The sequence below is a fragment of the Caretta caretta genome, chromosome 26, assembly GCF_965140235.1.
Source record: "Caretta caretta isolate rCarCar2 chromosome 26, rCarCar1.hap1, whole genome shotgun sequence".
In the NCBI taxonomy this organism is placed as follows: domain Eukaryota; kingdom Metazoa; phylum Chordata; order Testudines; family Cheloniidae; genus Caretta; species Caretta caretta.
The window spans coordinates 8,487,911-8,502,903 of record NC_134231.1 but is presented as its reverse complement, the minus strand read 5'-3'; the positions used below and the strand labels follow the sequence as shown (position 1 = coordinate 8,502,903).

At 42.8% G+C, this 14,993-nt stretch overlaps 1 protein-coding gene across 1 annotated transcript in view; it reads left to right on the top strand.

The window, feature by feature from the left end:
- ADRA1A (adrenoceptor alpha 1A) overlaps window positions 1–14,606 on the top strand; it is a 41,403-nt gene extending 26,797 nt beyond the window's left edge. The window contains exon 3 of the mRNA XM_048829491.2: window positions 4,813–14,606. Coding sequence (XP_048685448.2) covers window positions 4,813–5,333 — 521 coding nt within the window. The 3' untranslated portion in view covers window positions 5,334–14,606. The remainder of the gene's footprint in view (window positions 1–4,812) is intronic.
- The last annotated feature ends 387 nt before the right edge of the window (window positions 14,607–14,993 follow it).

The window sequence follows — 14,993 nt, the reverse complement described above, 5'->3', positions numbered from 1 at the left end:
AAAATATTATCAGTGTTACATTGAATAGGAAAAGTATTTTCAATCAAAAAAGGCACATTCACACGGGCAAATGACTGTAATGTGCAATGCACGAGTAGCAGTTGTGATCCACAGCCAGACGTCTACCTGTTTGAAAATAAAGAGCAAGGTTCTCTGCTGTGCCTAGCCTGACTGTCAGGGAATCAGCTACAACTCTCTCATATGCTGCCTCAGTCATAGCCTGGGGCATCTTAAAGCAGCCTAGTGGCTGCTCTAATTTGCACCAATTGGCTGTGGTCCCTAAGAGACCTTGCACCAACTGAAGATAACTAGATTACACTGCACTCTGGCCACATGTCCCATTCCTCACTTGCCCCTAAGGTACTTCCTGTGCCCATCATTTCAGCTCAGAAAGTGAGGGTTTGTGTCATGGTGGGTAGACATTGCTTTGCATCTGACAATAGGGATTGAAATCAGCAGAAGCAGCATGAGAGTCATTAATCATTCTCATCATTTGTGTGTCCAGTTCAGGCAATATCCTGATACCTTCTCACACACACATTCACCCAGAAAAACTCTTTTCAGTGCATGCAGCTTAAATAACTTTTCTGAACTTTCTAAGTTTCAGTTTGAACACGTATCCAGAAGCAGTTGAGTTCAGATCCTACAGATGAACCCATACATTCCCCTACATTTTCAAAAGTCGCCTTGTCTTAGGCTCCCCTGAGACCAGAATGAAACACTGTAGTGTTCAGGAACTGCTTTCTGGCATGGTTCAAGAGCAGAGAAGCATTAATGCAATGAATCCAAACTTCTTCAGCTTGGGGGGTTTGGTTGGGTACACAAAGGTCAGGGGGGTGATCTGAACTTCCCCAAAGTTCAGTTCAATTTGAGATCTTTTGTCTTCATTCAGGCCCATGTCTCTAACAGTATCGTTGTATGTATGATTTTGGAGAACAAAAATGATGAATGTTTGTTTTCTGGCGAACTTCATGTGTTGTGCAAATAAGTACAACAATATCCCTATCAATCTAGGCATGTTTATGATTTCACAGGGCGGGGGGGATATGTCAATGATAAAAGAGCTATTGATCAAAATCTTGACTGTAAAGACCCAAACAAGCAAATTGTGTTTTCTGGGAAGTTGGGATGATGTTTATATCCAAGATATGTTGTCCAAAGTAATCACAGATTTTGGAACGATCGGGTCACATTATTGGAGGCAAGTACTTTGAAAGCATAATAATGAACGATCTTTCCCTCAAAAACCTGTTAAGGATTTCATGCGATGGTGGATCTGCAGCAGAAAGTGGTCCTAGAGGCTTTATTATTTACCATGGGCCCCCAGAACAGGCAATATTTTGACAGCATGGAATCCAGTTCTCTGTTTCATTCACAGCCAGACGGCACTGTTTTCATTTCCAAGAAACTTGAGCGTCTGAGCGAGGGCACTGTGGGATCTTATTACAGGCGAATTTCTAGTGTTATTCTGGAACCGCTAACCGGCAGCGTTGTAAACAATTCTCCACAAGCATCAGTGTGCCATCTTCGGTATCCTAGCGGCGTTTCTATATTTTAGTCATTATGGCCCTGATTCAGCAAATCACTTAGGCACGTGCCTCTCTTCATGTTACAAGCATCATTTGAATAACGTCGGTAAGCTTTCTTACTATAACTAACGTTTATGGGTGAAGTGTACCGTCATGTAGCAGGCCAGTCTGAAGCCTATGCACCACTTACATCCTCGGAATGAAAGAATGCCACACATTCTAGCAACACTTTCAGTCACTTTGCTTAAGTGGGACATGCCGGATGCGTAGGCGTTGTGCTGGGCCTCTGCCCAAGAATGAATCTTACTCTACAAGCGCCAAGCAGAATTATTAGTAAGGGTGGCTACAAACAACACTAGAACATGTGACATCCCTGGCAAGAAAACACAAATATTTATAAAAAAAAAAAAAAAAAAAAAAAAGAGGAGTCCGGTGGCACCTTAAAGACTAACAAATTTATTTGGGCGTAAGCTTTCTTGGGTAAAAAACCCACTTGGCATTTTACCCATGAAAGCTTGTAGCAAAATAAATGTACTAGTCTTTAAGGTGCCACCGGACTGCTCGTTGTTTTTGTGGATACAGACTAACACGGCCACCCCGCTGATACTTGACAAATATTTATGAATTAATTAATTAGTTAATTCATTAGTGACTTGGGTAATGGAATGGACGGTATGTTTATAATATTTTCAGAATACACCAAGCTGGGAAGGGTTGCGAGCACTTTGGAGGACAGGATTAGTATTCAAAACAACCTGGACAAATTAAAGAATTGGTTTGAAATCAACAAAATGCAATTCAGTAACGACAAGTGCAAAGTACTTCACTTAGGAAGGAAAAACAAATGCACAGCTAAAAAATGGGGAATTGGCTAGGCGGTGGTGGCCTCACAAATTGAATGTGAGTCAACAATGTGATGCAATTACAAAAACGGCTAATATTCTGAGGTGCATTAATGGGAATGTTATCCTGAGCTACTTGGCACTGGTGAGGCGTCAGCTGGAGAATCGTCTCCAATCCTGGGCACCTCACTTTAGGAAAGATGTGGACAGATTTGAGAGAGTCCAGAGGAGAGCTAAAAAATAATAAAAGGTTTAAAAAACCTGATCTATGGGGAAGAGTTTAAAAAATTGAGCAACTTTAGTATTTAAATAAGGCTGAGGAGAGCTCTGATAGTCTTTAAATACGTTAAGGGCTCTTATAAAGAGGATGGTGATCAATTGTTCTCCATGTCCACGAGAAGGTAGGACAAGAAGTAGTGGGCTTATGCTGCTGCAAAGGAGATTTAGGGTAGATATTAGGAAAATCTTTCTAATTATCAGGGTAGTTAAGCACCGGAGCAGGCTTCCAAAGGACGTTGTAGAATCCCCATTATTGGAAGTTTTTAAGAAGAAGCTGGACAAACACCTGTCAGGGATGGTCTAGGTTTACATTGTTCTGCCTCAGCGCAGGGGACTGGACTTGATTTCTCGAGCCTGGCATTTCTAGGATTCTATGTCAAGCTGGTTGAAAAAACAGTTTAAAAAAAATCACTGGCTTTGATAAACCTTTTTTACTGTTTGGTTTTTTTTAATTTCAACAAAAAAATCTGAAAATCAAAAAAATTTATCCAGCGCTACCCCGGCTAAATAACTTTTTTTTTTTTTTAAGTGGTGACTTTTTTGAAGGGGTAGAGGTGGCATCAGTCAAAATCTGAATTTTTGGCCATTTTAAAAATTTTGAACCGCTCCAGTAGGAACATACTCAGGCTAATCTTTCTGCTCATGGGATAAAATCTTTTAAAATGGAAAAGTTACAGTAAGAATTTTATGTTAAGTACATTTGGAATAGCTGCTTTTACAATAAGGTGAAAAGACTGCCTTCTGCCAAAGAGCTGCGTCTCAAAGATTAGAGGAATGTAGTGAAATGCAGTGAAAACAGCATAACTCCATGGTCATTTAGAGACTACACAATTGTCCTCCTTCATGACCGTTCAGAGCCTCAGAGCAACAGCTGGGATAGACCACGCAGCTCCTGGCGCTTATGCTAAAGGAAAGTATCTAGTAGGTATTTGCAGTACAGGGTTTAAGATACACATGCAAGCAGTTCTGGTTCCAGCCTGGAAAACGACAGGGGTAGGTATCCACACAAGCCAGTCCATTACAGTAGATGTCCCGTGCTATTAGTCAAAAACAAATCGCTGGCGTGCTTTGTGGCTTTTGTAAATCTGTGGGGACCGAGCGTACCCCAAACGGCTGGCTACTTTCTTTGATAGGAGAAGGTTTCTTAAAAATCAATAAATTCATTGAACAATTGCTTTTTTTTTTTTTTTTTGGTACAGAGTGTTAACCAAGCAGGGAGATTTTTAGGTCGGCCTGTGTCTTGCACACATATCCATACATTTCCCCACGTTGCAGGCGAGCTGGAGCCCACGGTTATTAAGCAGACGAGACGGGTCATGTGATCCCTTCAAAAAATGATACCTGTACTGGCTTTGCACTTACAATCAGTGTTCCCTGTAGCCGACTACAGTTGAACAAAGTATCGGCCCGTTTTGGCTTTGAGCCACTCTTTCCCTTCCCTTTTTAATTAGCTCCATGAGAAACAGCCTTACCCTTCTAGCAACTTCAGTTAACCACTGCTAAGCACTCCCACTGCAGGATAGTAAAGACATTTTGCAACTCCTACGGTTTATACAGCTATTGCTCAAGGGCCTGTTCTGTGCTCGTTGCAAACAATGGGAACCTTTCCATTGGCTTTTGTGAATTTTGGCTTCGGCGCATGATGCTGAAAAATCTGTGGGCTGGGATTTTTGAAGGATCCTAAGTGAGGGAGGCATCCAGGTCCTTTAGGATCCTTTAAAAATTCCTGTGTGAACGTGGTCATTGGGCTGCCCATTAGCTGGGATCCCAGAGGTGGTGATTCCCGGGCCATTTCAAATCCCGTTAAGTTGTCTCCTTGCTTCTCCAAGCAGTCTGGTGCATGAGCTCCTGGGAGAAAGTAATTTCCCTTTGTCACCTCCTTTCACCAAACTATGGACTCTGTAGAACCTAAAATATGAAATTACTGCCGCATCTGTAACTGAACAGATAGGGTCCCCTGGGACAGTTATTACATACTTTCTATGTAATTGTAGAGCACCATACATTCGGAAATGTTCTCTTCCCCAGGAGGAATGAGTCTGTTTTCGGAGCATCCAAAAATCATGAACTTGACTTGTTTTCATTGTTATCTCTCTTACACTTTGACTATCTGCAATTTCTCGCCAGTTTTGTCTTAACACTCCCTGTATTTTCCATTCCAGGCGTTTTCTTTCCTGCACTCAAGCCCTCAGACACGGTTTTTAAAATAACGTTTTGGCTTGGGTATTTGAACAGCTGCATCAACCCGATCATCTACCCATGCTCGAGTCAAGAGTTTAAAAAAGCCTTCCAGAATGTCCTGCGAGCCCAATGTCTCACAAGGAAGCAAGCAGCCAACAAGCATTCCCTTAGCTTCAGTCTGAACCAGCCAGCTAGGCCCAGTATGGACGGTGCCAAGGATGTTGTCTGTATCCCTGTAGGGTCAGGGGAAACCTTCTATAGGATTTCCAAGTCCCATGGGGTCTGCGAGTGGAAGATTTTCTCCACCATGCAAAGCATGTCTACAAAAAGTGCAATCTCTAAAGACAAGTCCAGCTGCACCAGAGCCAAAGTGAAGAGCAAAGGTTTCCTGAGGACATGCTGCTGTGCTGGCCCATCAAGGAGCATCGCTCGGGAGAACCGTAACGTGCCGACCATTAAAATACACACTATCTCCCTCGGTGAAAACGGGGAGAATGTCTAAAGGTTCGAGATCTCTAATGGGATTGGGGAGGAGGGGGGATCTTTACATGCAACTTTTCAGCTCCGGCAACCCTGCTCTGCTGGAATAGTTCTGCTAGCAGGAAGTTGTTCTTTTTAATGGGAAGTAGGGTCGGATACTGAAGTAGGGGGAGTGACCTGAATCAAAGGAGCAGCACGTCTTAACACAGTGTGGATCAAAGCTTTTTAAAACTGAAGTCTTTGAGAGTTGTGGACTTGATTCAAAGCCCATTGAAGTCAATGGGAATCTTTCCATTTATTTTAATGGGCATTGAAGCCCCAAAGCACCTTTAAGCACCGGCCCCTTGAAATGACTGTAACATCATTTCCCTACCGTTTAAAGGGCTTGATTTTCACTGTCTCTTCTTTTTAAAGCTCCGGCGATTCTGATTTTGAAGTGCAATGGGGTGGAGGGAAGGGGACAAGAACATCTAATGCATCTTGCGAGAGAGAATTATAAGTATACCGTGGTGGTTTCAGCATGGGTACATTCGGAGAGCTCAAACGTTAAAGCCACTTCATGATATAACCTTTTTTTTTTACGGCTGGACCGGTTGATCCAACAGCAACAGAAGTTAAGGGAAATGGGGAAAGAAAGCATTCATTGTAATATTATGTATCTCTGAATGGTCTCAGTGAAGCGAGTTCTGACATGAAGACTTTTCAACTTCAGATCACCTCTGCTGCTCAGTTAAGGTCCAGTCCTGAGAGGCTGTGAGCACCCTAGATTCCTGCTGATGCAAATAGAGAGTTGACAACACATTGGGTCAGGTCCACAGTTGGTGCAGATCAGTGTAGTTCCATTGACTTCAGTGCCCATGGAACTACGTTAATCTACACCAGCTGGGGATCTGGCCCTCTGTAACTTGCAGAAGTCCCCTGACCCCAAAGCTGTCTGAAGTTCAGTGGGTTCGGCTTTCAGGGCTTGGTGAGGCTAGTCCCTTCCGCTTTGTGTTTTGGAATCTAGTAAATTCCATCTCAAGGAAACACTTGATGAAAGGGGGGTGAATTTCACCTCGTTTCAGAAACTTGCCACAATATTCTTTTCTTTTCTTTTTTAAACACACTGGTCATCCCAGACTCATTCAAAATGTTTCTGAGCCTTACTGCTTTTATAACAAAACTCGAAACCAAGCAAGATGTGTGTATCCTGGGGTTTCCAGGAGACCTTTGTACTCAGTCATATTTTCCAGTCTCTAGAAGGTCCAGGGGGGGCCATTTAAAAGTTCAAGACTTCCTGCTCCAGCTACTTGCCAGAGCCACAAAATCTTCCTATGATGTAGCACACAAGAGTTGCAGATGTGAGGCTGCCCTGCTGTGTATTTGTACTGCATTCTCTTCTTGATGCCTTCTCTGCAATGTAGTGAGCCTCTCACACGGTTTTGAGCACCAGGCCCTTCATTCCTGTTCAGATCAATGGGAGTTACATGCACAAATGTGTTAAGGATGCACCCCAAGGAGAATGGGCCCTCCCTTGTAGATGTGGGTGAAAAAAGCATTTGGGAGCCTGTTATATTTTCCCTTAGCTATTCAAACAAATAAACAATTCAGGATCTGAAAGAAACAGTGGGAGGAATTATTTGCACAACATCCGATATAAGCAGCGCATAACATAATTACCCACTGAGCCTGCCAAGTAATAACGCAGCTTCCTTGGCATGAGGCATAGACGTCTTTCCCAGTATGGAAGGGCCCGTTACTGTGAGGCACTGAATGCCTAGTGATCTGAATGGGAATTATAGGTGTCCAGCACATCGAGAGGACATTTGGAATTTTGCAGGGCAAGGCTTTCAAAAGGCCCCTGAATAATATCGATGAGGCATCATTATTCATTCTCTCATTCAATAATAACTCCAACATTTGGCAGGGTTTGATCCCCACTGCATGTCTTTCATTTGTGCATCCCTGAGACACTTGTTTGCTTCTGAGAACCCATGCAGCACCATCAGGTCCTTACGAATTATCTTGGAGACTTTGCAAAACTAGAATTTACAAGGTTGCTTCACATAGTTCTGGCAGCGTAAAGCAGCCTTGAGGTGAGTGTAAATGTAATTTGCACCCACGCTGAGGCTCCTTTACACAGCCAGAGTGGTATAAACAGTCCGAGTGTAAATGAGAATCGAGCCCAAAGTAAACAAGCAGTAAAAAGAGCTAAATAGGAATAGCGTTTTCTGTTCAATAAACTCCCAATCAAACCGTCACCACACCTTGGGGACAGGTTCACAAAGGTATTTAGGCACCGAAAGATGCAGATTGGCACCTAGTGGGAGTTATAAAAATGCCTAAGTGAGTTAGATGCTTAACTTCCATTGACTTTAGGTACCTAATCAGCTAAGAGCACTTCTGTAAAATCTAGTAGGGGCCCATCTGCATATTTAGGCATCTAAATCTGGCCTTTGGTGTCTAACCGTCAGAGGTCCGATTCCAAGTGTACTCACAACAAGCTTGCTCACAAACGATCTAGAAGCCATGAATGATTTGCCCAAATGAAATCATTTTGAATGATGAATTCAAGAAAATTTGCAGACAGTTCACAAACAGAGGCAAAATTGTCCAACTAAAATTTTCCCTAAATTTTTACTCTAAATGCATTAAAATCGTTGTTTTAGGTTACTGAAATCACAGTTGTTAACACAATACAAAGTGCCCAATCCCATTGAGGCAAGATCCTTGCTACCGATCTCAAAAGGGATCAAAAGCGAAATCTGTAAAAGGAAGGTGGGGGGAGGGGAGAGGAATGTGCTTGTTTGCAGATCCAATTGCTGCTATCATGCCAGTGTGATTCAAAGATTTCACAAAGGTGGAGAGGCATGAACCATCTTGAGAAGCGAGCTTTTTCTTTCCTTTATAACAATCAAGAGCACTTTAGGCCCTCTATGGGTGCCTGTCATTTTCCTCACAACTGTGATTGCCTCAGATAAGTGTTTTGTGTGAGTTTACAGGCACTGAAAGAATACCATGTGTTCACAGCAAATTTGCAAGGTGGCAGTTGACCGACTAGGGATGATCCCGAGGAGCGTAGATTCTGCTTCGCTCCTCATCTTAAAACAATTTGCAGATATTCTTAAGCAGCTAAGCAAGAGGCAAAACATAGGCCTAGCCATGTGCTTGTTCCCGCTGTCGGGAACATGAGTTGTGTGCAGGCCTGTGACGTAAGCAGGGGAGAAGCAATTTGCAGTGGCAAGTGGTCTGAATCCCTGTAGGATCAGGGGAACCTTCCAAAAGATTTCCTAAAACAATCACATATTCCAAACCTCAGATGTCACAGAGGGCATACACACAGACAGGTCACTTCTGAATGAAAGTCAAATTTCCCCAAAAAAGGAATAGAGTAAACCAAGAAAAGGGCTAATCCGTGAACACTTCCTGTAATGTAGTCATTACTCACTTGATTAGCCCCGTTAATTTTACTGGGATTAAGGGCTGCAGGATCAAGCGGTTAATGGCCGTTCTCGTTACTAGATCACTGATCATAATGGGGAGCCCAAGTTCTCCAGGTAAATGACCAAACAGCCAACCATGCACCCAGTGAAGCTTAAGGGGATCTTCATTAGGCTGCTGCTGTGATTGCCTTTCTTGCCTTTAATTTGCAACACCCAATACTATTGCTTTTCAAGCTTCAGGCCTCTGTGCTGTAGTCCTTTAGACTGGTCACTCTAACAATGTTTTGGGCACCCATCTAACCCTCCCAAGGGGCTGCCTGCCTGCCTGCCAGTGACGATAGAATGTTGCTGCAGATTACGGACAGGCCTCTTATTACCATCTGAGTTTAGGTAGAAATTCTGTTAACCTAGCAGTGTTAGGGCTCATATCCTCTGTGGACCAGCCATGTGGGGCCCTCTTGACCCCAACTGAGCAAGCTTCACATTCTCTCTAGTTGAGGATAGTGGTACAAATATACACTATCCTGTATGTTATAGCACAATCGGGATACTCTCTGGGAATGCGACTTGTTTGGGGACAGTGTGAACTAGAGTCCCTGACATAATTAAGGCTGCTGTTTAGCCCTTCAAGCATACTATTTAGTAGTGGTATAATTGCTAATCTTGCTGACATTAATTCATCTCTGTTTCCACCCATAAAGGTGCTACCTATAAATAAAGGTTGACAGCACACTTGAGCTGTCCAGCATGAGAGCTAAATTAAATTATAAGGGCAGTGCTGCGGTTTTTCCAATTCATCAAAGCTTCATCGCATTCTGCAGGTCAGTAAATGACACTTGATAGCTTTCTTTGCACTGAGGGAGTGAGGCAACGAGTTTAGTTGATTGGACGAATTAAACACCGCCATTTGTTCAGTTCTCCCATATGAATGTTGTATAAGAAAACTAGAGAATATCTTAAATAGTTTAAATTGGAGATGGGATTAAATCAAAACCCAGAATCTGAACCCCTCTGACTCTCAAATGGTATATAAGCCTGGACCCCAAATTTGTGGCACCAGCCCATCTGTCATTAAAAGAAGCAGCCCACCTTTGCTTTAAACCACCCTTTAGAATTGAACTGAACCTTTCTAAAGATTTGGAAATAAAGTCCAGGATTTGAAACCAGCAAGTGTTGAAATATGCCATGAAAACATTTATTCTCATGGTATTTCAAGCCAAGACGAGAAGCAGAAGAGATGGAAATCTCACAAGAAAGCCCTGCTCTTGTGAGGTTCCCAGCCAAGTTTCGCAATCTCAAGGGGTTCAAATACTTTGGATACCAAACCTGAACTCTAAAACATTTGAAAAGTGCCCATCAGACTTTCTTAACATGAATATTACTGGCTAGAGCTTGAAATCTTCAGAAGTTGGATGCACAGTCAAAGTCTACGTGACATCAAGTTACTGACCAATCACATCCGATGGACAAACTGTTGTTTCCATCACTCATCTCCTCACGTCTTCTGGAGTGCACGATTTACACTGTTGCTTTTTCAGAAACGTATATTTTTATATGCTGTACAATGAGGGATTATTGTACAGCTATAAATAGTCTGGAGCAGATGGGACAGTAATTTCAGAGTAATCTTAAAATAATGTTATATTAAAAACCTGAAATGTTATTCAAAAGATGGCACCATGTTCACGTGGTATAAAAATAGACAGGCAGTCAAGGTCATCTCTGACTCAGAATGCTCCTACTTGTGAAAGTCAAAAGCCAGAATGATTAAGAGTTTAACCCCAAAAGTTCCTCTTCAGCCATGTCGAGATACTGAGAATTGACTCCACGTAAACATTGGCTATTTTACTGCTGGGACATGATTGCTCGTAGTCTAGTCTCTCAATGTACCACATCCCAAGAGTAAACTGGGATAAAACCACAAATCCAGAATGGCAGGAGGCCATTAGAAACTGATGGGGGTGTGGTATCTCTCCACCAGAGCTGCTACTCCCTGCTGGTCTGCATGTTGAGATATTGAGCTCAGAAGCTGAATTTAGATTCTCTGCACAGCAGTGTAACCAGAAGGTTACTAGTCTGCTTGGCCTGGTTTAAACACCTCCCATGGAGTGGTAGAGGCTGAGGGAACTGGGCTTGTTAAGTCTGCAGAAGAGAAGAGTGAGGGGGGATTTGACAGGAGCCTTCAACTACCTGAAGGGGGGTTCCAAAGAGGATGGAGCTCGGCTGTTCTCAGTGGTGGCAGACGACAGAACAAGGAGCAGTGGTCTCAAGTTGCAGTGGGGGAGGTTTAGGTTGGATATTAGGAAAAACTATTTCACTAGGAGGGTGGTGAAGCTCTGGAATGGGTTACCATCTTTAAAGGTTTTTAGGGCCCGGCTTGACAAGCCCTGGCTGGGATGATTTAAATAGTGTTGGTCCTGCTTTGAGCGGGGGGTTGGACTAGATGACCTCCTGAGGTCTCTTCCAACCCTAATCTTCTATGAGTCTATGATTCATGGAACACTCTTAGAAGAATCAATTTGAGGAACCTCCCTTTCAGTCATAGTCACCGTAGGCTGACATGGTGTATTTGCCATTCTGTCACCCTCTGCAAAGGCCATTTGTGATGACAGAACACGATGCTCCGCACGCATACCCCTTTTAGTTTCCATTCAGAGGAGGGGATCGAATTTCTCTTCTTTCAGAGGATCCTGGAAATATTCAAACCATAACACTAACCACTTCTCCACTATCACTATCGCTGCTGTCACATTTGCCAGCAAGTATAAATGCACACATTTGGTTTCGCTCACCCAACAGGGAATCTCTGTATGAAAACTGCCAAAAAGTTGCTGAACACAGACGCTCGTCAAGTTGACGGACATTTGGGTTGATGGTTTCCAAAGCTATTTCGGGAACTCTGGGGAAAATAAAATGACTGGCAGCCCATATGTTTCTTGTTTAAAGTGAATTCGGCATTGAGGAATGATTGACAGCCTTGAGGAGTGAAGGTCTCTATTATCCATCAAATAGGCATTCGCAGTGCAGCTTCCCTCAATGCCCTGCCAGTTACTACTGTTTGTGTTACCAGAGCACCCAACTGAGATCAGGACTCTGTTGTAGTAGGTGTTCTTTGAACGCACAGTGAGAGAGAGCTGCTAGCCCAAACAGCTTACAATCTAAATAGATCAAGGGTAGGAGGGGAAGTAGAGGTAAATAGGGCTTGCCCAAGGTCATCGACTGAGCTGGAAACAGAGCCCAGGTTGCCTGACTCCCAGTCCAGTGCTCTGCATACCAGACTATGCTGCCGCTCTGATTTAAGTGAACCCCACAGAAAGCGGAGAGAGGAGTACTACCCATTCCCTCATTTTACTGAGTCAGACAACCGAGGCCTCGGTCCTGAGTGGAGCAGAGCATCTCCCATGGAGCCCTGAGCATCCTCAGCTCCCAGAGTCTCTGAGAAGAACTCAGCGTTGTCAGCCCCACACAGGAGGCTCTCAGCTATTTGCTGGCTTCAAATGTATATTGACACCATTGGCCAAACAGAAGCAAAAAGCCACAAAAGGAAGCAGAGTTTGATCAGCATTCCACCACCTGGAGTTTGGTCAGACTTTATCATCTATTGATTTTTCGGGTTTATATTCCCTCGAGCAAACACTTTTAGAATCCTATTGTCTGTAACTGTGGATTTTTTTCTATTATCCCTGTAAATGTCTGACACTTTTTCTGATTCACGCTAAGCCTTGGCCCCAGTGGTATCTTATGGGGGGTGAGTCCCAATGGTTAATTACCCGTTGTGTAAAAATTATCCATTGGGTAAATGGGTTTCTTTTGGTACCTCCAGTCTTACTATGATAGTAAAACGTCCCTGCCTCGACCGTATCTGTTTTGTGGAAGGGACGAGTTTATTGAATTGGATGTTCTGTGGGTCATATCCTGCACCCAGTGACGTCAGTAACATAACTCCCCTCGATTTACAGCAGGATTTATTTTAATTATAGGCATATCTATGATGCTCATCCCGCCACACCAGCTGAGCACCTTGTTAATGAGTGAATTAACATAATGCCTATGTGGGTAAGAAAATGATGTTCCCGTTTTATAAGTAGAGAAACTGAGGCACAGAGAAGGTAAATGACTTGCCGAAGGAAGCCTTTAGCAGCCGTGGGGGCAGAATCCATATTACCTGGCATCCAGTTGCATGCCTGAATCACAAATTAATCCTTTTCTCTTAAAACTGTTTGAGTGAGGTAGAGGATTTAACCCCAGGCATGACAGGTTACAGCCAATGGCACTTATTTCTCCTAGTTGGTTATTTCTATCCTTTCTGCAAAAATTCCAGCCATCATCTGTAAGAACTCAACAATAACCTATAAGTGCTTACCAAGCAGCAGAGAGATGGGAGGGCATAACAGCTAGCAAGCAAAAGTCTGGTAATGATCCAGCCTTGTTTACTGAGCTGCTATTTATCTTTGTTTACCACATTAGTTACATTCTATTTCAAATCATCATTTCACTCAGTGCCCTTTTAATCTCACTGGCCTTTTGGTTTTTCATTTGTTTTCCCACCAAGCCCAATAGCCCTAGAACAACTCCCATAAACCCACAGCCAGTTGTTTACAAGGCTCGCTTTCTTGCCAGATTAAAATGAGACACTCCACGAACTCAAGGGGGAAGGGTGGAAATATCTGTACAAATAATCCAGTGGTTTCGTAGCTAGACACATAAGTGAACAGAATCGTCAATATCTATAACCTGCAACTCAATCAAAAACGTAATCAACTCGTTTTAAAGGGTATTCACAGGTAGATATTGTCGTATTCATGACAGTATTATGAAACTCCTAGATTCTGGGAGAAAGTTTATAGTGCATTGAAAATAAAATTCTTCTACCCAGTTTGATTAATGGAATTGAATCACTGTAGCTCCCAAGAGGAGATTCAACATTTGTATTAAAAGTTCAAGTAAAAGGTCATGCCTTATATAGAGAGTCACTGCATATTATTCATGCTGGCAAAGAAGCGGAAGAAAGAGAACACACGAGCTATGGAGGAAATGAAAAGATAGAAGGAAGAGCTATATATTGCACTCTACTGAAGTATGAAATAATGTATCTTTTAAGGTCTGACACACAGAAAGGAGCTAGGGTAATGTGGATTATTATCTCTCTGTTATAGCAAACATAAATCCATGTTGAAAAATATCTTCTGCTTTAAATATCATGACACCTTGCAATCTCTTGCAGCATAGTCCAGAATGGCCACGTATTTATACTAAAAACAATACAAAAATATGAATTCATAGTACTCTGTGTTTCAGACTGAACAGCAAAATGTGTGCCTATTGATCCATATTTATCCGGTAACACTTGGGCCTGTGTTAAGACAGTTCTGTGAAGCAAGACAGAGCTCAGAAATCCAACCAGCATTTCTACAATTTTCCACATGAAAAAACCTGCCCGCTGATACGTGAGATCTCAGCTAATGATCACAGCACCGTTATGTTTTGTGAGACTATAAATATCTTCGCTGAATGTTGCTGGCCGGTTATTTGTACTCTATATGTTATGACAGTCAGAATTATGGTTTTAACGCTTACCTAGTTATTGGTTGCAGAAATATGCTTGGTTTCCTTCCATTGATTGCAGCATTTTACATCCACACCGTACAAGATGGGCTGCCAAAATTTAAGATATTTCACTCTCATGGAATGGGCACCACATATTCTGAATATGGTGTTTCAATGTTATTGAATTTTCTATATGCTGTTTTTATAGACCCAGTGTTTGATATGTGACATGTTTGAACGGTCATGCTGGTCATTTTCTTGAACAAAATTGGATGTTTATGAGATATTACCAGGTAAACAAATAAATTATTGGGAAAAAGAAGATATTTTGTGAAACGTCAACCACGGTTTTTTCAAAATTGTTTGGGTTTCCTATAAATGTGAGTTATCCCCAGTTACAGACTTTTCCCTATGTGCCGGATTGAGATTCCATGACTCACGTTGAGTCATACCTTACTCCACAAATGATCCCATTGATTTAAGCGGTGCTGCTCTGTGATAGGGTGTTCACCCCACACCAGAAAGGAAGGGGTTAAAAGCAGGCTAGGGAGGCTGTGCAGGGAGCAGCTAATCGGAGGGAGGCTGCATGGAACAGCCAATCAAGGCCCAGCAGGCTCACATAAAAGGATCTGTGGGGCTAGAATGAGTCAGTTGCTGCAGGGCGCCCCAGGAGGGAGATTTGTGTCCTCGTGGGCTGCAGAAAGGTAGCGCAT